The sequence below is a fragment of the Oncorhynchus masou genome, chromosome 30 (assembly GCF_036934945.1).
Source record: "Oncorhynchus masou masou isolate Uvic2021 chromosome 30, UVic_Omas_1.1, whole genome shotgun sequence".
NCBI lineage: Eukaryota > Metazoa > Chordata > Actinopteri > Salmoniformes > Salmonidae > Oncorhynchus > Oncorhynchus masou.
In genome coordinates this window covers 18,994,254-19,012,698 of record NC_088241.1, presented here as the reverse complement: position 1 = coordinate 19,012,698, position 18,445 = coordinate 18,994,254, and the positions used below count along the sequence as shown (strand labels likewise).

General features: G+C 44.4%; 2 protein-coding genes and 1 long non-coding RNA gene across 3 annotated transcripts; 1 reads left to right on the top strand and 2 right to left on the bottom strand.

Annotated features, from left to right (window-relative positions):
• Window positions 1-1,074: 1,074 nt before the first annotated feature.
• On the top strand, window positions 1,075-16,853 carry LOC135522244 (uncharacterized). The gene is made up of 3 exons (XR_010452658.1): window positions 1,075-1,210; window positions 1,326-2,155; window positions 15,626-16,853. It is a non-coding gene; the product is annotated as an uncharacterized LOC135522244 (long non-coding RNA).
• On the bottom strand, window positions 7,005-9,005 carry LOC135522243 (toll-like receptor 1). Its single transcript, XM_064948324.1, has 2 exons — window positions 7,861-9,005; window positions 7,005-7,661 (listed from the first exon to the last, which is right to left on the bottom strand). Exons 1-2 carry the CDS (start codon window positions 8,920-8,922, stop codon window positions 7,209-7,211), a joined length of 1,515 nt encoding a protein of 504 aa, XP_064804396.1. The 5' UTR covers window positions 8,923-9,005; the 3' UTR covers window positions 7,005-7,208.
• Window positions 14,324-15,394, bottom strand: LOC135522983 (toll-like receptor 4). Its single transcript, XM_064949721.1, has one exon. It carries the CDS (start codon window positions 15,320-15,322, stop codon window positions 14,324-14,326), a length of 999 nt encoding a protein of 332 aa, XP_064805793.1. The 5' UTR covers window positions 15,323-15,394.
• Window positions 16,854-18,445: the final 1,592 nt, after the last annotated feature.

The window sequence follows — 18,445 nt, the reverse complement described above, 5'->3', positions numbered from 1 at the left end:
GGGAATGGGACCTAACTAAATGTGGCCAATATAAACTCTCAAGAAACTTGCAACATAATGAACGTAGTGAATGGATATACCCCATGTAACACTTATTGTATTGCATCACATGAGCCATCGGACGTTCTCTTTAGTCTTCTGAGGGAAATGCCATGACGCTTCCCATATGCTCTGTCTAAACGCAAATAGGCCTATGCCTTGCACGAAGGATACCGTTTTGGAAAGATTTGGAATAATTTTCACGTCTGTGAGAAAGTATTTATAAAAATAAATAAAAAGGTTAAATGACTACACACATTTTTAGGATTAGAGTTCCCATGCCGGGCGGCCATATTTCCATGTTATAGCGCTTGTTTAGGCCCACGAAAGACAGAGGCAACCGTAAGAAGTGTGCAGGAGGGCATGGAACAAAGGAATATGTAGTATCGGTGGAAACAGTTGTGTGTTAACTGTGGGGGTACCCATGATGCTGAGGATCAGAAGTTTCCAGTGAGAGAAAGGCAGATTGAAGTTGCCAGGATCAGAGTAGTACAGAAGGTGTGGTATGCTGAGACAGTGAAGAGAGTAGGAGAGGAAGATGGGTACAGGGCTAGAGATCCAGAGAGTATCCCTGTGAGGAGGCTGAGGCCAACAGAGAGTGAGGCATAGCCATGGTTATCAACTGTACCACAGAAATGGAACGCAAATCACCTAAAATATATGTTGTGGTGGCAGCTGCAGAGAAGTACTTGGGTGTACGAGATTTTACTGCAGAAGATTTACATGGTGTGTTTAATGATAGTGTCTCGTCCTCCCAGGATTGTTGGCCTGGTGTCGGATCAGATAGAGCCAAGTAGTGGAGGGGTGATGAGGTTTTTAATTGGTATAAGGTTAGTTGGTCCCTTTTCCCCATCCCCTTCCCTTTTTGTGTCACAAAGTGTAATGAATTCACACTCCAGAATATTAGGCGGAAACACAGGCCGAGATAAGAGAAATAGATGAATAGGTAGGCTGTGACCAGCCTCACACTCCAGTACACTAGGTGGCGGTGTATGTACCTTTCAGCAGTCCTCCAATACAAATTTGTAAAAGAAGAAGAAGAAGAGAAGAAGATGCGACCACCTCTTATAATTAGCTATCACAGCATCTCCTAACATTTGTGTGTAATAGTGTTGTAACTGAAAAATACTGTCGCCTGCAACTGTGTTAAAAGCGGTTTAAACAGTGTACAGTAAGTATTTGTTTTGCATTTGTGAAATTATTTTGATGTGAAAGTGAAAGGCTTTATGTTTCCAAAACCGTATCGCAAGGGAGGATTGTTAACGTTTCTAAATGTTTAAACACAGCGTCAGGATTGTAATTCACATGGAGCCAGCTGTCTTCCATACCATCTGCTGAGAACCCAAGACAGGGACCAACTGTAAGCAGAGAGGAAGAGGCGAAGCAAGAGGTTTTACTCTGCCCAAAATCTGTCCACGAAAAATAACCCCCCGAATTTATGCACAAACTGACAGAAACCGTCTCAGGGAAGCTCATCTGCGTGCTCGTCTTCCTCACCAGGGTATTGACCTGACAGCAGTTTACCGTTGTAACCGACTTCAGTGGGGAAATGCTCACCTTCGATGGCCACTAGCACACTGGGGAAGTGTGTTCTACAAGGAAGAATCCCTGTTTCAACTGTACCGGGCAGATGGCAGGCGTTGTGTGGGCGAGCGGTTTGCTGACGTCAATGTTGTGAACAGTGCCCCATGGTGGTGGGTGGGTTATGGTATAGGCAGCCATAAGCTTTGGACAACTAACACAATTGCATTTTATCAATGGCAATTTGAATGCACAGAGATATCATGACAAGATCCTGAGGCTCATTGTCGTGCCATTCATCCGCCGCCATCACCTAATGTTTCAGCATGATCATGCACAGCCCCATGTCGCAATGATCTGTACGCAAGTCCTGGAATGTCCCAGTTCTCCCATGGCCTGAATTCTCACCAGACATGTCACCCATTGAGCATGTTTTGGATGCTCTGGATAGACGTGTACGACAGCGTGTTCCAGTTCCTGCCAATTACCGCACAGCATCTTCGCACAGCCATTGAAGAGGAATGGGACAACATTCCACAGGTCACAATCAACAGCCTGATCAACTCTATGCAAAGGAGATGCCACACTTCATGAGGTAAATGTTGGTCACACCAGATGTTGACTGGTTTTCCACTCCCCTACCTTTTTAAAAAAGTATCTATGATCAACAGATGCATACCTGTATTCACAGTCATGTGAAATCCATAGATTGGAACAAAATTCATTTATTTAAATTGACTGATTTCCATAGATGAACTGTAACTTAGTCAAATCTTTGAAATTGTTGCATGTTGTGTTTATATTTTAAGTCAGTGTAAATTGAATCCTAATTTAGGGGATAGGCGTACATTAGCCATGGGATATGACAGTACATTAGCCATGGGATATGACAGAACATTAGCCATGGGATATGACAGTACATTAGCCATGGGATATGACAGAACATTAGCCATGGAATATGACAGTACATTAGCCATAGGATATGACAGTACATTAGCCATGGGATATGACAGAACATTAGCCATGGGATATGACAGTACATTAGCCATGGGATATGACAGTACATTAGCCATGGGATATGACAGAACATTAGCCATGGGATATGACAGTACATTAGCCATGGGATATGACAGTACATTAGCCATGGGATATGACAGTACATTAGCCATAGGATATGACAGAACATTAGCCATAGGATATGACAGTACATTAGCCATGGGATATGACAGTACATTAGCCATAGGATATGACAGTACATTAGCCATGGGATATGACAGTACATTAGCCATGGGATATGACAGTACATTAGCCATGGGATATGACAGTACATTAGCCATGGGATATGATAGTACATTAGCCATGGGATATGACAGAACATTAGCCATGGGATATGACAGAACATTAGCCATGGGATATGACAGTACATTAGCCATGGGATATGACAGTACATTAGCCATGGGATATGACAGTACATTAGCCATGGGATATGACAGTACATTAGACATAGAATATGACAGTACAGTAGCCATGGGATATGACAGTACATTAGCCATGGGATATGACAGTACAGTAGCCATGGGATATGACAGCAGCAGGTGAGATATGTATAGGCCTACTACAGTATGTTCCATACATTCACTCTCTCTCACACACCATTGTCCCTTGCTGGGCACCCAAAAAGGTTTGCCAGCATTTATCACCTCAAATGACATCACATGGAAATAATCTCCCTCTATGCTTCTGCGCTCATATCAGACGCTAACTACCAAATTCAAATCAGCTGTAGCTGATGAATGAGCCATCTTTCATCACACATGCTATATTCTATGAGATTGTAATTCATTCATATGCTAATGTACACGTTGACATACAGTGTCTGTCCTTCTGTCCTTTTTCAAGATTGCATGCTCTTATGCCACGACTATGGTAGATTAGATAAACACACGCAATAAAACAAACACTACTTCAGAAGTATATTTGCAGAATACAAAACCAGGGGGTCAATTAAGTGATAATGCCTGAGAAGCCGTGGTTTATAGGATATCTTGGCAAAGGTGTTAGGCCTGATATGTGCTAACTGTCCATGTTGTCAGAATACAGACCTCTGTCATAAGTATTCACATGTCATTTACTTTGTGTATTACTTTGCTTAACCTTCCAAGATTAGACAGCTCCAGGACAAATACTGTAAGTCTGGTGGAAGTCATTCATCGAGGCGTGGCCATGTCGAGGCCACAAAAGCGGGCTGTGCGGAGTGCGTTTCCGAGGTGATCTCACTTAAGTAGATGTCAACCTGAGTGACCCGGAAAAAGAGCACTCACCTTTCCCTTTTGTGTGGGAAACTAAAGCCACCGTCTCTCATTACTGTGCAGAGAAGCAGAACCAACTGTTAGAATCTCTTACAGCCTGTGCAATCTTCAACTTAATCGTACCTTCAATTATCTTGTTGATAAACACAGTTCACACGTATTATTCCAGAATACTGAAAATACAGATAGCAATGATAATGCACATGGGATTGAAAAATGAATAGAGTGATACCATGTTTTCTTCTTATGTTCTGTGCTCAGGTGGCGATTTCTGTAAATAGCCAGCACATAATACATTTGGATTTAGTAGCAATTTTAGTAGCAATTTTCAAATTTAGCAATTGGAAAAACACAAAACGAGACGTACTAGAATAGGAACAGCCATATTTAATACTGTACATCAAATCAACGTTCAAATATTTGGATATTGAATCTGGAAGCATTGCAAGATATCAAAATTGTATAAGATAAATATACATATACACCCAGATAGTAATATCCCATGCGAAAGGATCTCAGCATATTCTTCCCAGAATCGTTATTAAAATCAATCTGAACTTCCTGTGACCCCTGTGGCATTATGTCATGTTTGTTGTCTTGCTGCGCATATAACTACAGGCAGATGCTGTTTGTTATATCATGTCTGACATCTGCCAGTTTCTGTGATATAAGTGGGATCTCTTCCTCAAAACACACACACACACCAACTAAATGTGACTTCCAGAAAATGTAAAAGGGTGTCATCTACTGTTTCACAAAGCAGCCCTTCACACTGATATTGTAAAACAAAATTACACTGCATTTGAACACATCCCTATTTCTAAATACCCACTCAACAGTCAAGTATAAAACACACCACTGTTGTATTAGAGTTATTGGCTTAAATTAATTTGCATTAGGCAATATGTTATGATAAGCAATTAACTCATTTGTTATTTACTTAATTAGTAAATACCATTCACATTAACAATAACATTCACATGTACATGAAAGCATGTAAAGAGTATAGAAAAGTAAAACATATTTAGGAAATCTATATTTCATTATTATAATGTATTTATATTGTTTTAAATATTTGGATCACATTTTTCTCAAAATTACTGGACATGAATACATTGCATAAGCTACATTTTTCATTCTAAACAACTGTCATTTAACATGCAGTCCTCACTGGTTCCCTCGTTCATATGAGATTTGTGGCTTGCATACCCAGAGCAGATTCTACATGGCATGTGTATGTGGCACGTGCACATAAAATGTCATTTGCTTTGGATTAAAGTGTCTGCTAAATGGCATCCATTTTGTGTGGACTAGTAACCGGAAGGTTGCGAGTTCAAACCCGGAGCTGACAAGGTACAAATCTGTCGTTCTGCCCCTGAACAGGCAGTTAACCCATTGTTCCCAGGCCGTCATTGAAAATAAGAATGTGTTCTTAACTGACTTGCCTGGTTAAATAAAGGTAAAATTAAAAAATATATATATATTACAGTAAATGTGGTCAGTGGCCGAGTGGTGTTGGGAGTGTAACCACGCTGCATGACACCTGTCACCACATCTTCCTGGCACCTTGCTTGTTATCTCAAGTGTGACACGGGAGATCCCATTTGAGCTGTTGAGTTTGTGGTCTTTCAACACCTGTTAGCAGGGCCCTTGGCCTGGGTCGCTTCGAGAGCACATGGGCCAGAGAGCTTACAGTGCCTATAGAAAATGTCTACACCCCCCCTTGAATTTCTTCACATTTTATTGTGTTACAAACGGGATTTCAAATTGATTTCATGGTCTTTTTTCGTCAACGATCTACACAAAGTTTTTTTTTTAGCATAATTGAAAAATAAAACGTTCATACACCTTGATTAGATTTCACCCCCTGAGTCAATACATGTTAGAAACACCTTTGGCAGTGATTACAGCTGTGAGTCTTCTTGGGTAAGTCTTATACGAGCTTTGCACACCTGTGTTGTGCAATATTTTCCCATTATTATTTTCAAAATTTCAAGTTCTGGGAAGGTGTTGGGGGATCATGGCAAGAAAGTAATTTTCAAGTCTTGCCCTAGATTTTCAAGCAGATTTAAGTAATCTGTAACTTGGCCACTCAGGAACATTCACTGTCTTCTTGGTAAACAACTCCAGTGTAGATTTGGCTTTGTGTTTTAGGTTACTGTCCTGCTTCAAGGTGAACTCCTCTCCCAGTGTCTGGTGTAAAGCAGACTAAAGCAGGTTATCCTCTACGAGCTTGCCGATGTTAAGCATACCCACACCATGATGCAGCCACCACCGTGCTTGCAAATAAGGAGGCAGTTACTCAGTGATTTGTTGTGTTGGACTTTCCCCAAAGATAAAGGCTTTGCATTTAGTCCAAAAACGGTATTCCTTTGCCTTGTTTCTTTTTCTTTCAGTATTACTTTAGTGCCTTGTTGCATACATTTGCATGTTTTGGGGAAAATATATATTCTGTGTATTTGCATTATACTTTTTCTCTGTCATTTATTGTGAAGTCACAATGTTATTGATCCATCCTCAGTTTTCTCCCATCACAGCCATTGAACTCTGTAGCTGTTTTAAAATCAGCAATGTCCGCATGTTGACATCCCTAAGCAGTTTCCTTCTTATCCTGCAGCTCAGTTCAGAAGGACGACTGTTTCTTTGATGTGCCTGGGTTGTTTGATACATCCTCCACAGCATGCTTAAAGATATATTCAATGTCTGATTTGTTATTGTTACCCATCTACCAATCACTGCCCTTCTTTCAAAAAGCTCCTTGGTCCTTGTAGTTGAATCTGTGCTTGAAATTCAAGAGGGACCTTACAGATGTTGTGTGTGTGTGGGGGGGGGGGGGAGACAGAGGAAAGGGTAGTCATTCAGAAATCACATCAACCCCTATTATTTCACAGAGAGTGAGACCATATAACTTATTATGAGATTTGTTAAGATGATTTTTACTTCTGAACTAAATGCAACGACCATATTTTAGTTATTTAATTTGTGTTCATTTGGAAACATTTGTATAACTTTTTTTTCTCTTTGACATTATGGAGTATTTTGTGAAGATCAATGACAAAAAAAAAATACAATTAAATCTATTTCAATCCCGCTTTGTATCGCAACAAAATGTAAAGAGTTCAAGAGGGAGTAAGCACTGTACATGTCAGAAGGGTGGGTGGCAGACGGATTGTGTTATTCACTCATCATTATGAAACACTTGCTAATGCTACAAGCAGCTTGGAAAACACATTATCTGCAACAGCATGGCCAAGAAGTCACTCAAGCTCAGCACTTCAGAGAGAGATTGGTCTTGGGACACTTTGCACATTACAAGCTACATGCTTGGCTTATTTTGTCTCATGCCACGGCTACAGGGATCAGTCTTTGCCCACAAAACTCTGCACTTCTCACTGAAAGATTTTTGATCTCCTGAGGAACTACTTTGTGGAGCTCTGCTTCTCTAAATTCGGCAATCTCTATCACAGGCACAGCGCCAACTGAGGATACACTGCTGCTCCTACCACTAAGAGCCTGCTCTCTAGTCACTGTGGGCTTGCCCAGGCAGCTCCTAAGTTGAGCCCAGAAGAAGGTCTGCTGCTTGGCTTGCTGGGGCCACTCTAGGTATGTTTTGGTGTTCAGCATCTTCTTGAGCTTACAATACTTGCTGGGCAGAGATTCAGGGTCGATGGGTTCTTTAACCACCAGAATAACATCGCTGAAGGTCTTGCCGATGGCTCTTTGCTGGGCAAAGTAGAGCTCGTAGTTGCACCAATCGCTGTTCACAAAGTGGTGTGATAACACAAATATGACCTGGATTTGGAAACAAAAAATTCAGAGGATAGGGTGTATTCATTTAGGCAAATGCACAGTGCAGGAATTAGGATACAAACCTAAACAAAACATACATCTGACATTTTGGGTTGTTCAATTGACCTTTTATATTCAAAAGTCTGTTACTATTTATTTGTTAAAACACCTCTAACTTGTCTTTGTTGGTCGTCAACCTTACCTTTTCGCTGCTCTCTATATTTTCAATGATGTTGTCGATTATCCATTTTCCTGGCATGAAGTCTCTCTCATGGATACAGAGTCGGTAGGGAGGCTTGTTGTTCTCCAAGCAGGGCAACAACTGGTCCCTGACCCAGTCTGCATCTGGGTGGCTATAGGAGATGAATGCATGGTAAGCATAGATTTGTGATGTTCCAGATGTTCCTTCCTGATGAGCCCTGTATTTGGCTCTGAGGATCTGATATGTGGCTTTGATGTACCAGGGAACATTGAATATGTAGCATATAAGCATCAACACTAAAACCACAGCAGCTGTAGTAGCCACACAGATGATGATGACCAATCTGATATCGCAGGCCACGTGACCCGGGAAGAAATTTGCCACAGCGGTATTGAGCAGGGCCTCTGGATGGTAACACTTGTAGTTCTCTGGCCAGTCAGTGATGTTGACCTTCCCCTTGGAAATTGTGTCCTGGATGAAGGCGTGGAGGACGCATGTGCAGTGGAATGGGTTGTTCCCTGCTGTCAGTCGGGAAAGCTGTGGCATGTCCTGGAAGGAGCCCATGCTGATGAGCCCAAAGGAGTTCCCATCCAGAGCCAGTGACTGCAAGGAGCGACTTCTCCACCCAGAGGGTATGAACTTGATCTTGTTCCCATTGAGCAGGAGCTCCTTGAGGCTGATGGTTTGTTGGAAGTAGGCCATGTCCAGCTGGTCCAGGTCACAGTACGAGAGGTCCAGGAATTGTACTGTGGTGGGCAGACACTGGAGGGCACCACTTTCGAATCGGTTGTGGTGAGCGATCACCTGGGTGATGTTCTGCATCCAGTTACAGTTGTGACTCTTCTCAGCAGAACTCAACATGTTGTGGCTGACATCCAGGACCTTCAACTGTTTGAACTCCCTGGTCAGGGAGGCTAAGTCCTGAAGGCTGGTCAGTTGGTTGGTGCTGACATTGAAGGAACGAAGAGCCGGCATGGTGCCCCTGTCGTCGCATCTCTGGTTGAAGAGGATGTTGTCCTGCAGGCGGTTGTTTGAGATGTCCAAAACCTCCATGCCTTCCATATTAAGCCAGGCATCGCAAGGCACAGATTTGAAGTTGACATTCTGAATGGACAGCAGTCGGACTTTGTTGAACCATGTGAAGCGCCAGTCGAATCGCAAAATATCTGGATTGCTGATGTGCCTGAGGAGTAATGGAGACAAAACATGTAAGCATGAAAAAAAACATGTGGTCAAGATGATAACATAATTGGTACTGTCATGTCTTGTTATGTCTGTTCCTGTCCTTTCTCTTCATTCTCTCTCTCTGCTGGTCTTTTTAGGTTACCTTCTCTGTCTCTCATTCCTCAGCTGTTCTACATTTGCCCTAACTAGCTCATTCTCTCTTTCCCCACCTGTTCTCTCTTCCCCCTCTGATTAGGTCTCTATTTCTTTCTCTGTTCCTGCTACTTTCAGTGTCTGATTCTTGTTTGTGTTTTTTGATGCCAGAAGCAAGCTGTCGTCTCGTTTGCTTCAACCTTGTCCTGTCCTGTCGGAGTCTGCATGGCAGGTGCAACCTGCATTATACTACGTTCTTTTGTTCCATTTACTACGTTGGAAGAGGATTTATGCCATTCCTGTTTTTTATTAAAGAACTCTGTTTTCTGTTAAAACCGCGTTTGGGTCTTCACTCAAGTTCATAACAGAAGAATCAGACCAAGAATGGACCCAGCGGCTCCGGACCCTTTTCACTCCGCCGTCGAGATCCAGGGAGCGATGCTAGGCAGACACGAGGAGGAATTGTCTGCTGCTCAACATGCCGTTGAGACCCTGGCCGTCCAAGTCTCCGACCTCACAAGACGGGTTCACCAACTCCACCTCGATCCACCGCCCACTTCCAGGGTTTCCGAGTCTCCGGAGCCCAGGATCAACAACCCGCCGTGTTACTCTGGGGAGCCCACTGAGTGCCGCTCATTCCTCACTCAGTGTGATGTGGTGTTCTCTCTCCAGCCCAACACTTACTCCAGGAGCGCAGCCCGCATCGCCTACGTCATTTCTCTCCTTACCGGACGGGCGCGTGAGTGGGGCACGGCAGTCTGGGAGGCGAGGGCTGAGTGTATTAACCAGTATCAGGACTTTAAGGAGGAGATGATACGGGTTTTTGACCGTTCTGTTTTTGGCGAGGGCCCTGTCTTCCCTATGTCAGGGGAATAGATCCATAACGGATTATTCTATTGAGTTTCGCACTCTCGCTGCCTCTAGTGACTGGAACGAGCCGGCTTTGCTCGCTCGTTTTCTGGAGGGTCTCCACGTCGAGGTTAAGGATGAGATCCTCTCCCGGGAGGTTCCTTCCAGTCTGGACTCCTTAATAGCTCTCGCTATTCGCATGAGCGACGGTTTGATCTTCGTCGCCGAGCTCGTGGAAAGGAGCTCACGTTCTCCGTGCTCCCCTCTCCACATCACTGCCACCTGCCGCATCACTGCCACCCTCCCCCGCCGGCTCGGATGCTGAGCCTATGCAGCTGGGGGTATTCGCATCTCGGCCAAGGAGAGGGAACGGAGAATCACCAATCGCCTCTGTCTCTACTGCGGCTCCGCTGGTCATTTTGTCACCTCATGTCCAGTAAAAGGCCAGAGCTCATCAGTAAGAGGAGGGCTACTGGTGAGCGCAACTACTCAGGCCTCTCCTTCTGGATCACGCACTACCTTTCCGGTCCATCTCCGCTGGCCCGGTTCATCTGCTTCCTGCAGTGCCTTGATAGACTCTGGGGCGGAGGGCTGTTTTATGGACGAGACCTGGGCTCGGGAACATGACATTCCTCTCAGACAGTTAGGGAGCCCAGGGCCTTGTTCGCTTTAGATGGTAGTTCTCTCCCCAAGATTCAGCGTGAGACGCTGCCTTTAACCCTCACTGTCTCTGGTAATCATAGCGAAACCATTTCTTTTTTAATTTTTCGTTCACCTTTTACACCTGTTGTTTTGGGTCATCCCTGGCTAGTGCGCCATAACCCTTCTATTAATTGGTCTAGTAATACTATCCTATCCTGGAATGTTTCTTGTCATGTAACCTGTTTAATGTCTGCTATCCCTCCTGTTTCCTCTGTCTCTTCTTCACAGGAGGAGCCTGGCGATTTGACAGGGGTGCCGGAGGAGTATCACGATCTGCGCACGGTGTTCAGTCGTTCCAAGGCCACTTCTCTCCCTCCACACCGGTCGTATGACTGTAGTATTGATCTCCTTCCGGGAACTACTCCCCCCGGGGTAGATTATACTCTCTGTCGGCTCCCGAACGTAAGGCTCTCGAGGATTATTTGTCGGTTTCGCTCGACGCCGGTACCATAGTCTCCTCCTCCTCCCCGCCGGCGCGGGGTTCTTTTTGTTCAGAAGAAGGACGGGTCCCTGCGCCCATGCGTGGATTATCGAGGGCTGAATGACATAACAGTTAAGAATCGTTATCCGCTTCCTCTTATGTCTTCAGCCTTCGAGATCCTGCAGGGAGCCAGGTTTTTCACCAAATTGGACCTTCGTAACGCCTACCATCTCGTGCGCATCAGGGAGGGGGACGAGTGGAAGACGGCGTTTAACACTCCGTTAGGGCACTTTGAATACCGGGTTCTTCCTTTCGGCCTCGTTAACGCTCCAGCTGTCTTTCAGGCACTAGTTAACGACGTCCTGAGAGACATGCTGAACATTTTTGTTTTCGTTTACATGGATGATATCCTGATTTTTTCACCGTCTCTCTCGATTCATGTTCAGCACGTGCGACGCGTCCTCCAGCGCCTTTTGGAGAACTGTCTTTATGTGAAGGCTGAGAAGTGCACTTTTCATGCCGCCTCTGTCCCTTTCTCGGTTCCGTTATTTCCGCTGAGGGCATTAAGATGGATCCCGCTAAGGTCCAGGCTGTCATTGATTGGCCCGTTCCTAAGTCACGCGTCGAGCTGCAGCGCTTTCTGGGCTTCGCTAATTTCTACCGTCGTTTCATCCGTAATTTCGGTCAGGTGGCAGCTCCTCTCACAGCCCTTACTTCTGTTAAGACGTGCTTTAAGTGGTCCGTTTCCGCCCAGGGAGCTTTTGATCTTCTTAAGAATCGTTTTACATCCGCACCTATTCTTGTTACACCTGACATCTCTAGACAGTTTGTTGTTGAGGTTGACGCGTCAGAGGTGGGCGTGGGAGCGCTCTCTCTGACGGCAAGGTCCATCCTTGCGCGTTTTTCTCTCATCGCTTATCGCCGTCCAGAACGTAACTATGATGTTGGTAATCGCGAACTGCTCGCCATCCGCTTAGCCCTAGGCGAATGGCGACAGTGGTTGGAGGGGGCGACCGTTCCTTTTGTCGTTTGGACTGACCATAGGAACCTTGAGTACATCCGTTCAGCCAAACGACTTAATGCGCGTCAGGCTCGTTGGGCTCTGTTTTTCGCTCGTTTCGAGTTTGTTATTTCTTATCGTCCGGGCTCAAAAACACCAAACCTGATGCTTTATCTCGTCTCTTCAGTTCTTCTGAGGTCTCCACCGACCCCGATGGGATTCTCCCTGAGGGGCGTGTTGTCGGGTTGACTGTCTGGGGAATTGAGAGGCAGGTAAAGCCACTCGCTCACACTCCGTCGCCGCGAGCTTGTCCTAGGAACCTTCTGTTCGTTCCCGTTCCTACTCGTCCGGCCGTTCTTCAGTGGGCCCACTCTGCCAAGTTAGCCGGCCACCCCGGCCTTCGGGTACGCATTCGCCAGCGTTTCTGGTGGCCCACTCGGGAACGTGACGCTGCATTTGTCGCCGCTTGTTCCTGCGCGCAGACTAAATCTGGGAACTCTCCTCCTGCCGGCCGTCTCAGACCGCTTCCCATTCCCTCTCGACCGTGGTCTCACATCGCTTTAGATTTTATCACCGGACTGCCTTCATCAGCGGGGAAGACAGTTATTCTTACGGTTGTCGATAGATTCTCTAAGGCGGCTCATTTCATTCCTCTCGATAAGCTCCCTTCTGCTAAGGAGACGGCTCAGATCATTATCGAGAATGTTTTCCGAATTCATGGCCTTCCGTCTGACGTCGTTTCCGACAGAGGCCCGCAGTTCACGTCTCAGTTTTGGAGGGAGTTTTGCCGTTTGATTGGGGCTTCCGTCAGTCTCTCGTCCGGCTTTCATCCCCAGTCTAACGGCTGAACGGGCCAATCAGACTGTTGGTCGCATTTTACGCAGTCTTTCTTTTCGTAACCCTGCGTCTTGGTCAGAACAGCTCCCTGGGCAGAGTACGCCCACAACTCGCTTCCCTCGTCTGCTACCGGTCTATCCCCTTTTCAGTGTAGCCTCGGGTACCAGCCTCCGCTGTTCTCATCTCAGCTCGGTCCTGTCCCCTCCGCTCAGGCTTTTGTCCAGCGTTGCGAGCGCACCTGGAAGGGGGTCAGGTCGGCACTTTGCCGTAATGGGCGCAGACTGTGAGGGCCGCTATTAAGGACCAGAGTCCTAGATATTGTTGCGGTCAGAGAGTATGGCTCTCCACTCAGAACCTTCCCCTTAAGACAGCTTCTCGCAAGTTGGCCCCGCGGTTCATTGGTCCGTTCCGTATTTCTCAGGTCATTAATCCTGTCGCAGTGCGACTTCTTCTCCCGCATCTTCGTCGTTCACCCGGTCTTCCATGTCTCCTGTGTTAAGCCCGTTCTTCGCGCCCCCGCTCGTCCCTCCCCCCCATCCTTGTCGAGGGCGCACCCATCTACAGGGTTCGTAAGATTTTGGACATGCGCCCTCGGGGCCGTGGTCATCAGTACCTAGTGGATTGGGAGGGGTACGGTCCTGAGGAGAGGAGTTGGGTTCCCTCTCGGGACGTGCTGGACCGTTCGCTGATCGATGATTTCCTCCGTTGCCGCCAGGTTTCCTCCTCGAGTGCGCCAGGAGGCGCTCGGTGAGTGGGGGGTACTGTCATGTCTTGTTATGTCTGTTCCTGTCCTTTCTCTTCATTCTCTCTCTCTGCTGGTCTTTTTAGGTTACCTTCTCTGTCTCTCATTCCTCAGCTGTTCTACATTTGCCCTAACTAGCTCATTCTCTCTTTCCCCACCTGTTCTCTCTTCCCCCTCTGATTAGGTCTCTATTTCTTTCTCTGTTCCTGCTACTTTCAGTGTCTGATTCTTGTTTGTGTTTTTTGATGCCAGAAGCAAGCTGTCGTCTCGTTTGCTTCAACCTTGTCCTGTCCTGTCGGAGTCTGCATGGCAGGTGCAACCTGCATTATACTACGTTCTTTTGTTCCATTTACTACGTTGGAAGAGGATTTATGCCATTCCTGTTTTTTATTAAAGAACTCTGTTTTCTGTTAAAACCGCGTTTGGGTCTTCACTCAAGTTCATAACAGGTACTTTCACACTACATAGATATAGAAACAGATTTCAATTGATGAAAAAATACACTTGTGACTTTGAACCTGTATTTGTTTTTGCATCTTCTGGGTTGAAATGTCTGCATAGTGCTTTTGTAATAGAATAGGAGAATAAGATATGCTTACCACAGATTTAGTCTACTCAGAGCAAGGTCTTTGATACTGGAGCCCAAGCCATTATCCACAAAGTTGGGCGAGCGAGCAAAGTCAATGTATTGAAGTGTCAGACGTTTAAGGGGGGTGATTTGTAGATTAAACAGAGCCATCCTCATAAGGTTCTCATTGAATTTTCCACGGTGAAAGATGAGCGAATCTACTTGGATGTCTTGCAAGCCTCTGAAAATATCCTCATCTCCCAAGTAATACATGAACTCAAAGAGGTTCCTGAATTGGATGAGACTGAAAGTCTTGTTGGCCAAGTCTCGTAGAATCAAAGGAAGGAAATTCGGCTTCTGATCTATGGCCATGTCAAAACCCATTCTACCTGTCTGGATTACCTTCAGACTACCCGGTTCATAGTAACTGATATTTGATGAAGTTTTAATGGCAAAGTCCTGCAACTGAATGTTCCTCAATGCCTGGAAGTCCCCTTTCCTTAGACCCTTGACCAAGGGGCCGCCCATGGACAGGGCCTTAAGGTGGGTCAATCTGGAGAAAACATCAGCTGACAATGTAGCCTGGGTGTAAAGGTTATTCGACATAAGGAGTTCCCTTAGATTAAATAGGTCCTGCAATGCTTTGGCAGGGATTTCCTCTAGGGAGTTGTTAAAGATGTTAAGATGCTCCAGGAGGGGGTTGTTGTGGAAGGCACGGTCCTCAATCACAGAGATGTTGTTGAACTGCAGCTCGAGGACACGAAGATGAGGTAGGCGAGAAAAGTAATTAACATGAATGGTATGAAGTTCATTGTAGGAGAGATCTATCCTTTCAAGCGTGGAAGGGAGGTGCTTCCATGGAACATGATCCAGTCGCTGACCAAGGCAGTTTGCGGAGCGTCCAGAGTTGTAGATTTGACAGGGGCCTCTCTTATCATTTGAAGCAGGGGTTGGTGAGGCAAGGATCACAAGAAATGGTGGACTAAACCACACAACACCCAGTAGAATCATCGTGTGTATGTACATTTTGGATCTGTAAAGGAATGTAAAAATCTGTCAAGTTTAACAAATTACAAGATTGCATTCTATTGCATTCTCTAGGTCTTTATCATTTGAAGTTTGACTATAGTCTCCTCTTTACGTCCTTCAATCCTCAATTACAACTAGAGGTAATAGGGAGGGAGAAAATGGATTTCACTCTGATGTTACCCAGTATTTATGTGTCTGTGCCCAACATTACCCACACATTTCAGTTTCAAAGCCAAGAGAAGGGATTTGTGAAATATCGCCATGACACTCTTATCTATGGATACATGTTTGGTTCTACAGCTGCACCATCGAGAGCATCCTGACTGGTTGTATCACTGCCTGGTATGGCAACTGCTCGGCCTCCGACAGCAAGGTACTACAGAGGTTAGTGCGAATGGCCCAGTACATCACTGGGGCCAAGTTTCCTGCTATCCAGAACCTCTATACCAGGCGGTGTCAGAGGAAGGCCCTAAAAATTGTCAAAGACTATTTTCTCTGCTACCGCACGGTAAGCAGTACCAGAGCGCCAAGTCTAGGTCCAAGAGGCTTCTAAACAGCTTCTACCCCAAAGCCATAAGACTCCTGAACATCTAGTCAAATGGCTACCCAGACTATTCACATGCCCCCCCCCCCCCCCACCACTGCCACTCACTGTTGTCATCTATGCATAGTCACCGTAATAACTACCTACATGTACAAACTACCTCAACTAACCGGTGCCCCTGCACATTGACTCTGTACCGGCATCCCCCTGTGTATATTGTTATTTTTTACTGTTCCTCTTTAATTACTTGTTACTTTTATCTCTTATTCTTGTCCATATTTTTTTAAACTGCACTGTCGGTTAGGGGCTCGTAAGTAAGCATTTCACTGTAAGGTTGTTGTATTCGGCGCATGTGATAAATAAAATGTGATTTGATTTGATGTTTACATCCATGTTTACCATCACTGTCTTGATTATTACAGGTTGAATAGTAACATGCTTGCAGTGAAGAACGGTCCAACATTGTGCATCTTTCAAGTTAGGCTTTAGTGTAGAAGTCACAAAGTATTCATAATATAGGGAAAAAGCAACCAGATGAAGAATACCAACAACCAATAATTTTCTGCCCATTATGTATAGTTCTCTCTTTGTGGGCAATAAAATGAGGAAATTGAATGTGATATTTTTCAACATGGACTGTATGTTAGTTCTGGCATGCACACCACCTGATCTGTTGTGGTGTTGGGAAGTGAAATGCTCAAATTTCCATAGCAAAACTAAAAAAGGATATATGCAATTCTAGGGGGCTATTTCCAGGACCCAGATTTAAACCTATTTATGGGCTAAAATGCATGCTCAGTGGAGAACCTTTAAAGTACATTTAAAGATACATCTTTTAAAAAACATTCAGCTGTACCTGTTCGTGGAGGTGATGCTGTTATCTGTTCAAGACCAGCTGACATGTTGATATGCCTTACACAAGGGACTGAACTGCTTCATCCTCCTTGACTGAGATGAAAATCCTCTTGCAGACTAATTCTCATGACTGAATGTTTCTACTAACCCTCATAAGACATAGTACTCTGCCCATGGCTGTTAAGTACAGTCCCCCAAGTCCTCATAATCCTTTATTTTATACTACAAACCAACGGTAACTCACTGTTTTGGCATTACCTTCACGTGGGAAATATATCAAGTTTTATTCCCACACCACAAATAGTTTTAGTAAAATTATATCCAGTGAGTGACAAGAAGGGAGTAAACATTTATGTAATGAATAAATATTGGCTGGCTTCAGAATTATTGCTTCATTATATTTACACCTGACTTATCAGCCAACACTTTCTTTGCCAATATTTAAGAAAATTGATATCTGATTGTTGTGGATGACATATTCTGACATCTCCTCAGGGTGAACCAGTGAATCCTGACTGTTGTTCTATAGGCCAATGGTTCCCAAACTGTGGGGCCCGCTCCCTAGGGCAAACTAAGTCCGGCTTTAAACTTACTATTGAAAGTTGCAATAGTAGAATGCACAAGGTGCAATTTCAAAATTGGGTAGTGCATCATCACTTCTGCTTTTCATGTTAGTCATAGCATACCTTAGAGAGCTATGTATAACTTGTCAGAAATGTCCAGATCAGCTAGCTCATGTCAGCTAATGTTTTTTTATGTTGTTTTTTTAGTCCATAAATATTGTTGTAATTTTTTTTGTCACTGCAATATAAGATGAATACACAATAGACATGGCAAAATGTATAGAATTGCAAGTAAATTAGCTTTAAAACTGCAAAATGTTATTTGCACCCCATGACAAAATGTGTAGAATTGCAGGAAAAGAGCTTTAAACCTGCAAAATTATATTCAACAACAAGAGGGCTTTGAACAGTTTGTGTCATGAACAGTGCTTGTGCCCATAGAAATAGACGTGGCTTGGGATGTTCCCCAATGCTGGAAGAGGGGCCCCGTGTGAAAAAGTTTGGGAAACCCTGCTATGGCCTACAGTAAGTTTGGTATTCTATCAATGTTTTATGATATTTTGAATAATTCCAACTGATGAAACATAAAACAAAAACATTTTATTTTCAGAAGCCGTTGCTTTTCTCAATAAAGATTCTGGATTTGTTTATTATTTTTTATCTGTGGCATATTGATATTTCTGATAACAAAATGTCTAAGGTATTCCATTAGCCTCCACTTTGTTTACTGTTTACATTGGGTAGCATATACTTAGGCTATGGAATACTTCCTGGAGACCAGCAATTGCGATGAACCCTTTCAAACTTCAGGTCAGAGTTCTGCTCTCAATATAGAGGGAAATATTAAGGTAATGAATGCCTTCTTTCTGCTGGAGGGGTTAATTTATGATGTTTGTAATTCATTGGTCAGTCTGTTAGACTGCTGTCTTTATCTTGATCTTGACCTCTTTTTCTGAGGTGCATCGCCATCACTGACATTCATATCTGGCAGGGTTCCTTGACTCATAAATATTTCCTTACCATGTGGGGTTGTTTTGTAATTTAAAATAAAGCAAATATGCCCTTCTATGTTTCTTTGGGTGTAAAAAAAAAAACGCTTTATTTCACAATGGTACCTACTGTACCAGTAGTTTAGAGGAATCAGTTCTCTAGCCAACA

Bases quoted from the DNA above. Each gene is read 5' to 3' on its own strand.
- LOC135522243 (XM_064948324.1), bottom strand. From the start codon at position 8,922: ATGGAAGGCATGGAGGTTTTGGACATCTCAAACAACCGCCTGCAGGAC. The intron at 7,662-7,860 runs GTAAGGTTGACG...TTCCAAATCCAG, and splicing joins ATATAGAGAGCAGCGAAAAG to GTCATATTTGTGTTATCACA.
- LOC135522983 (XM_064949721.1), bottom strand. From the start codon at position 15,322: ATGTACATACACACGATGATTCTACTGGGTGTTGTGTGGTTTAGTCCA.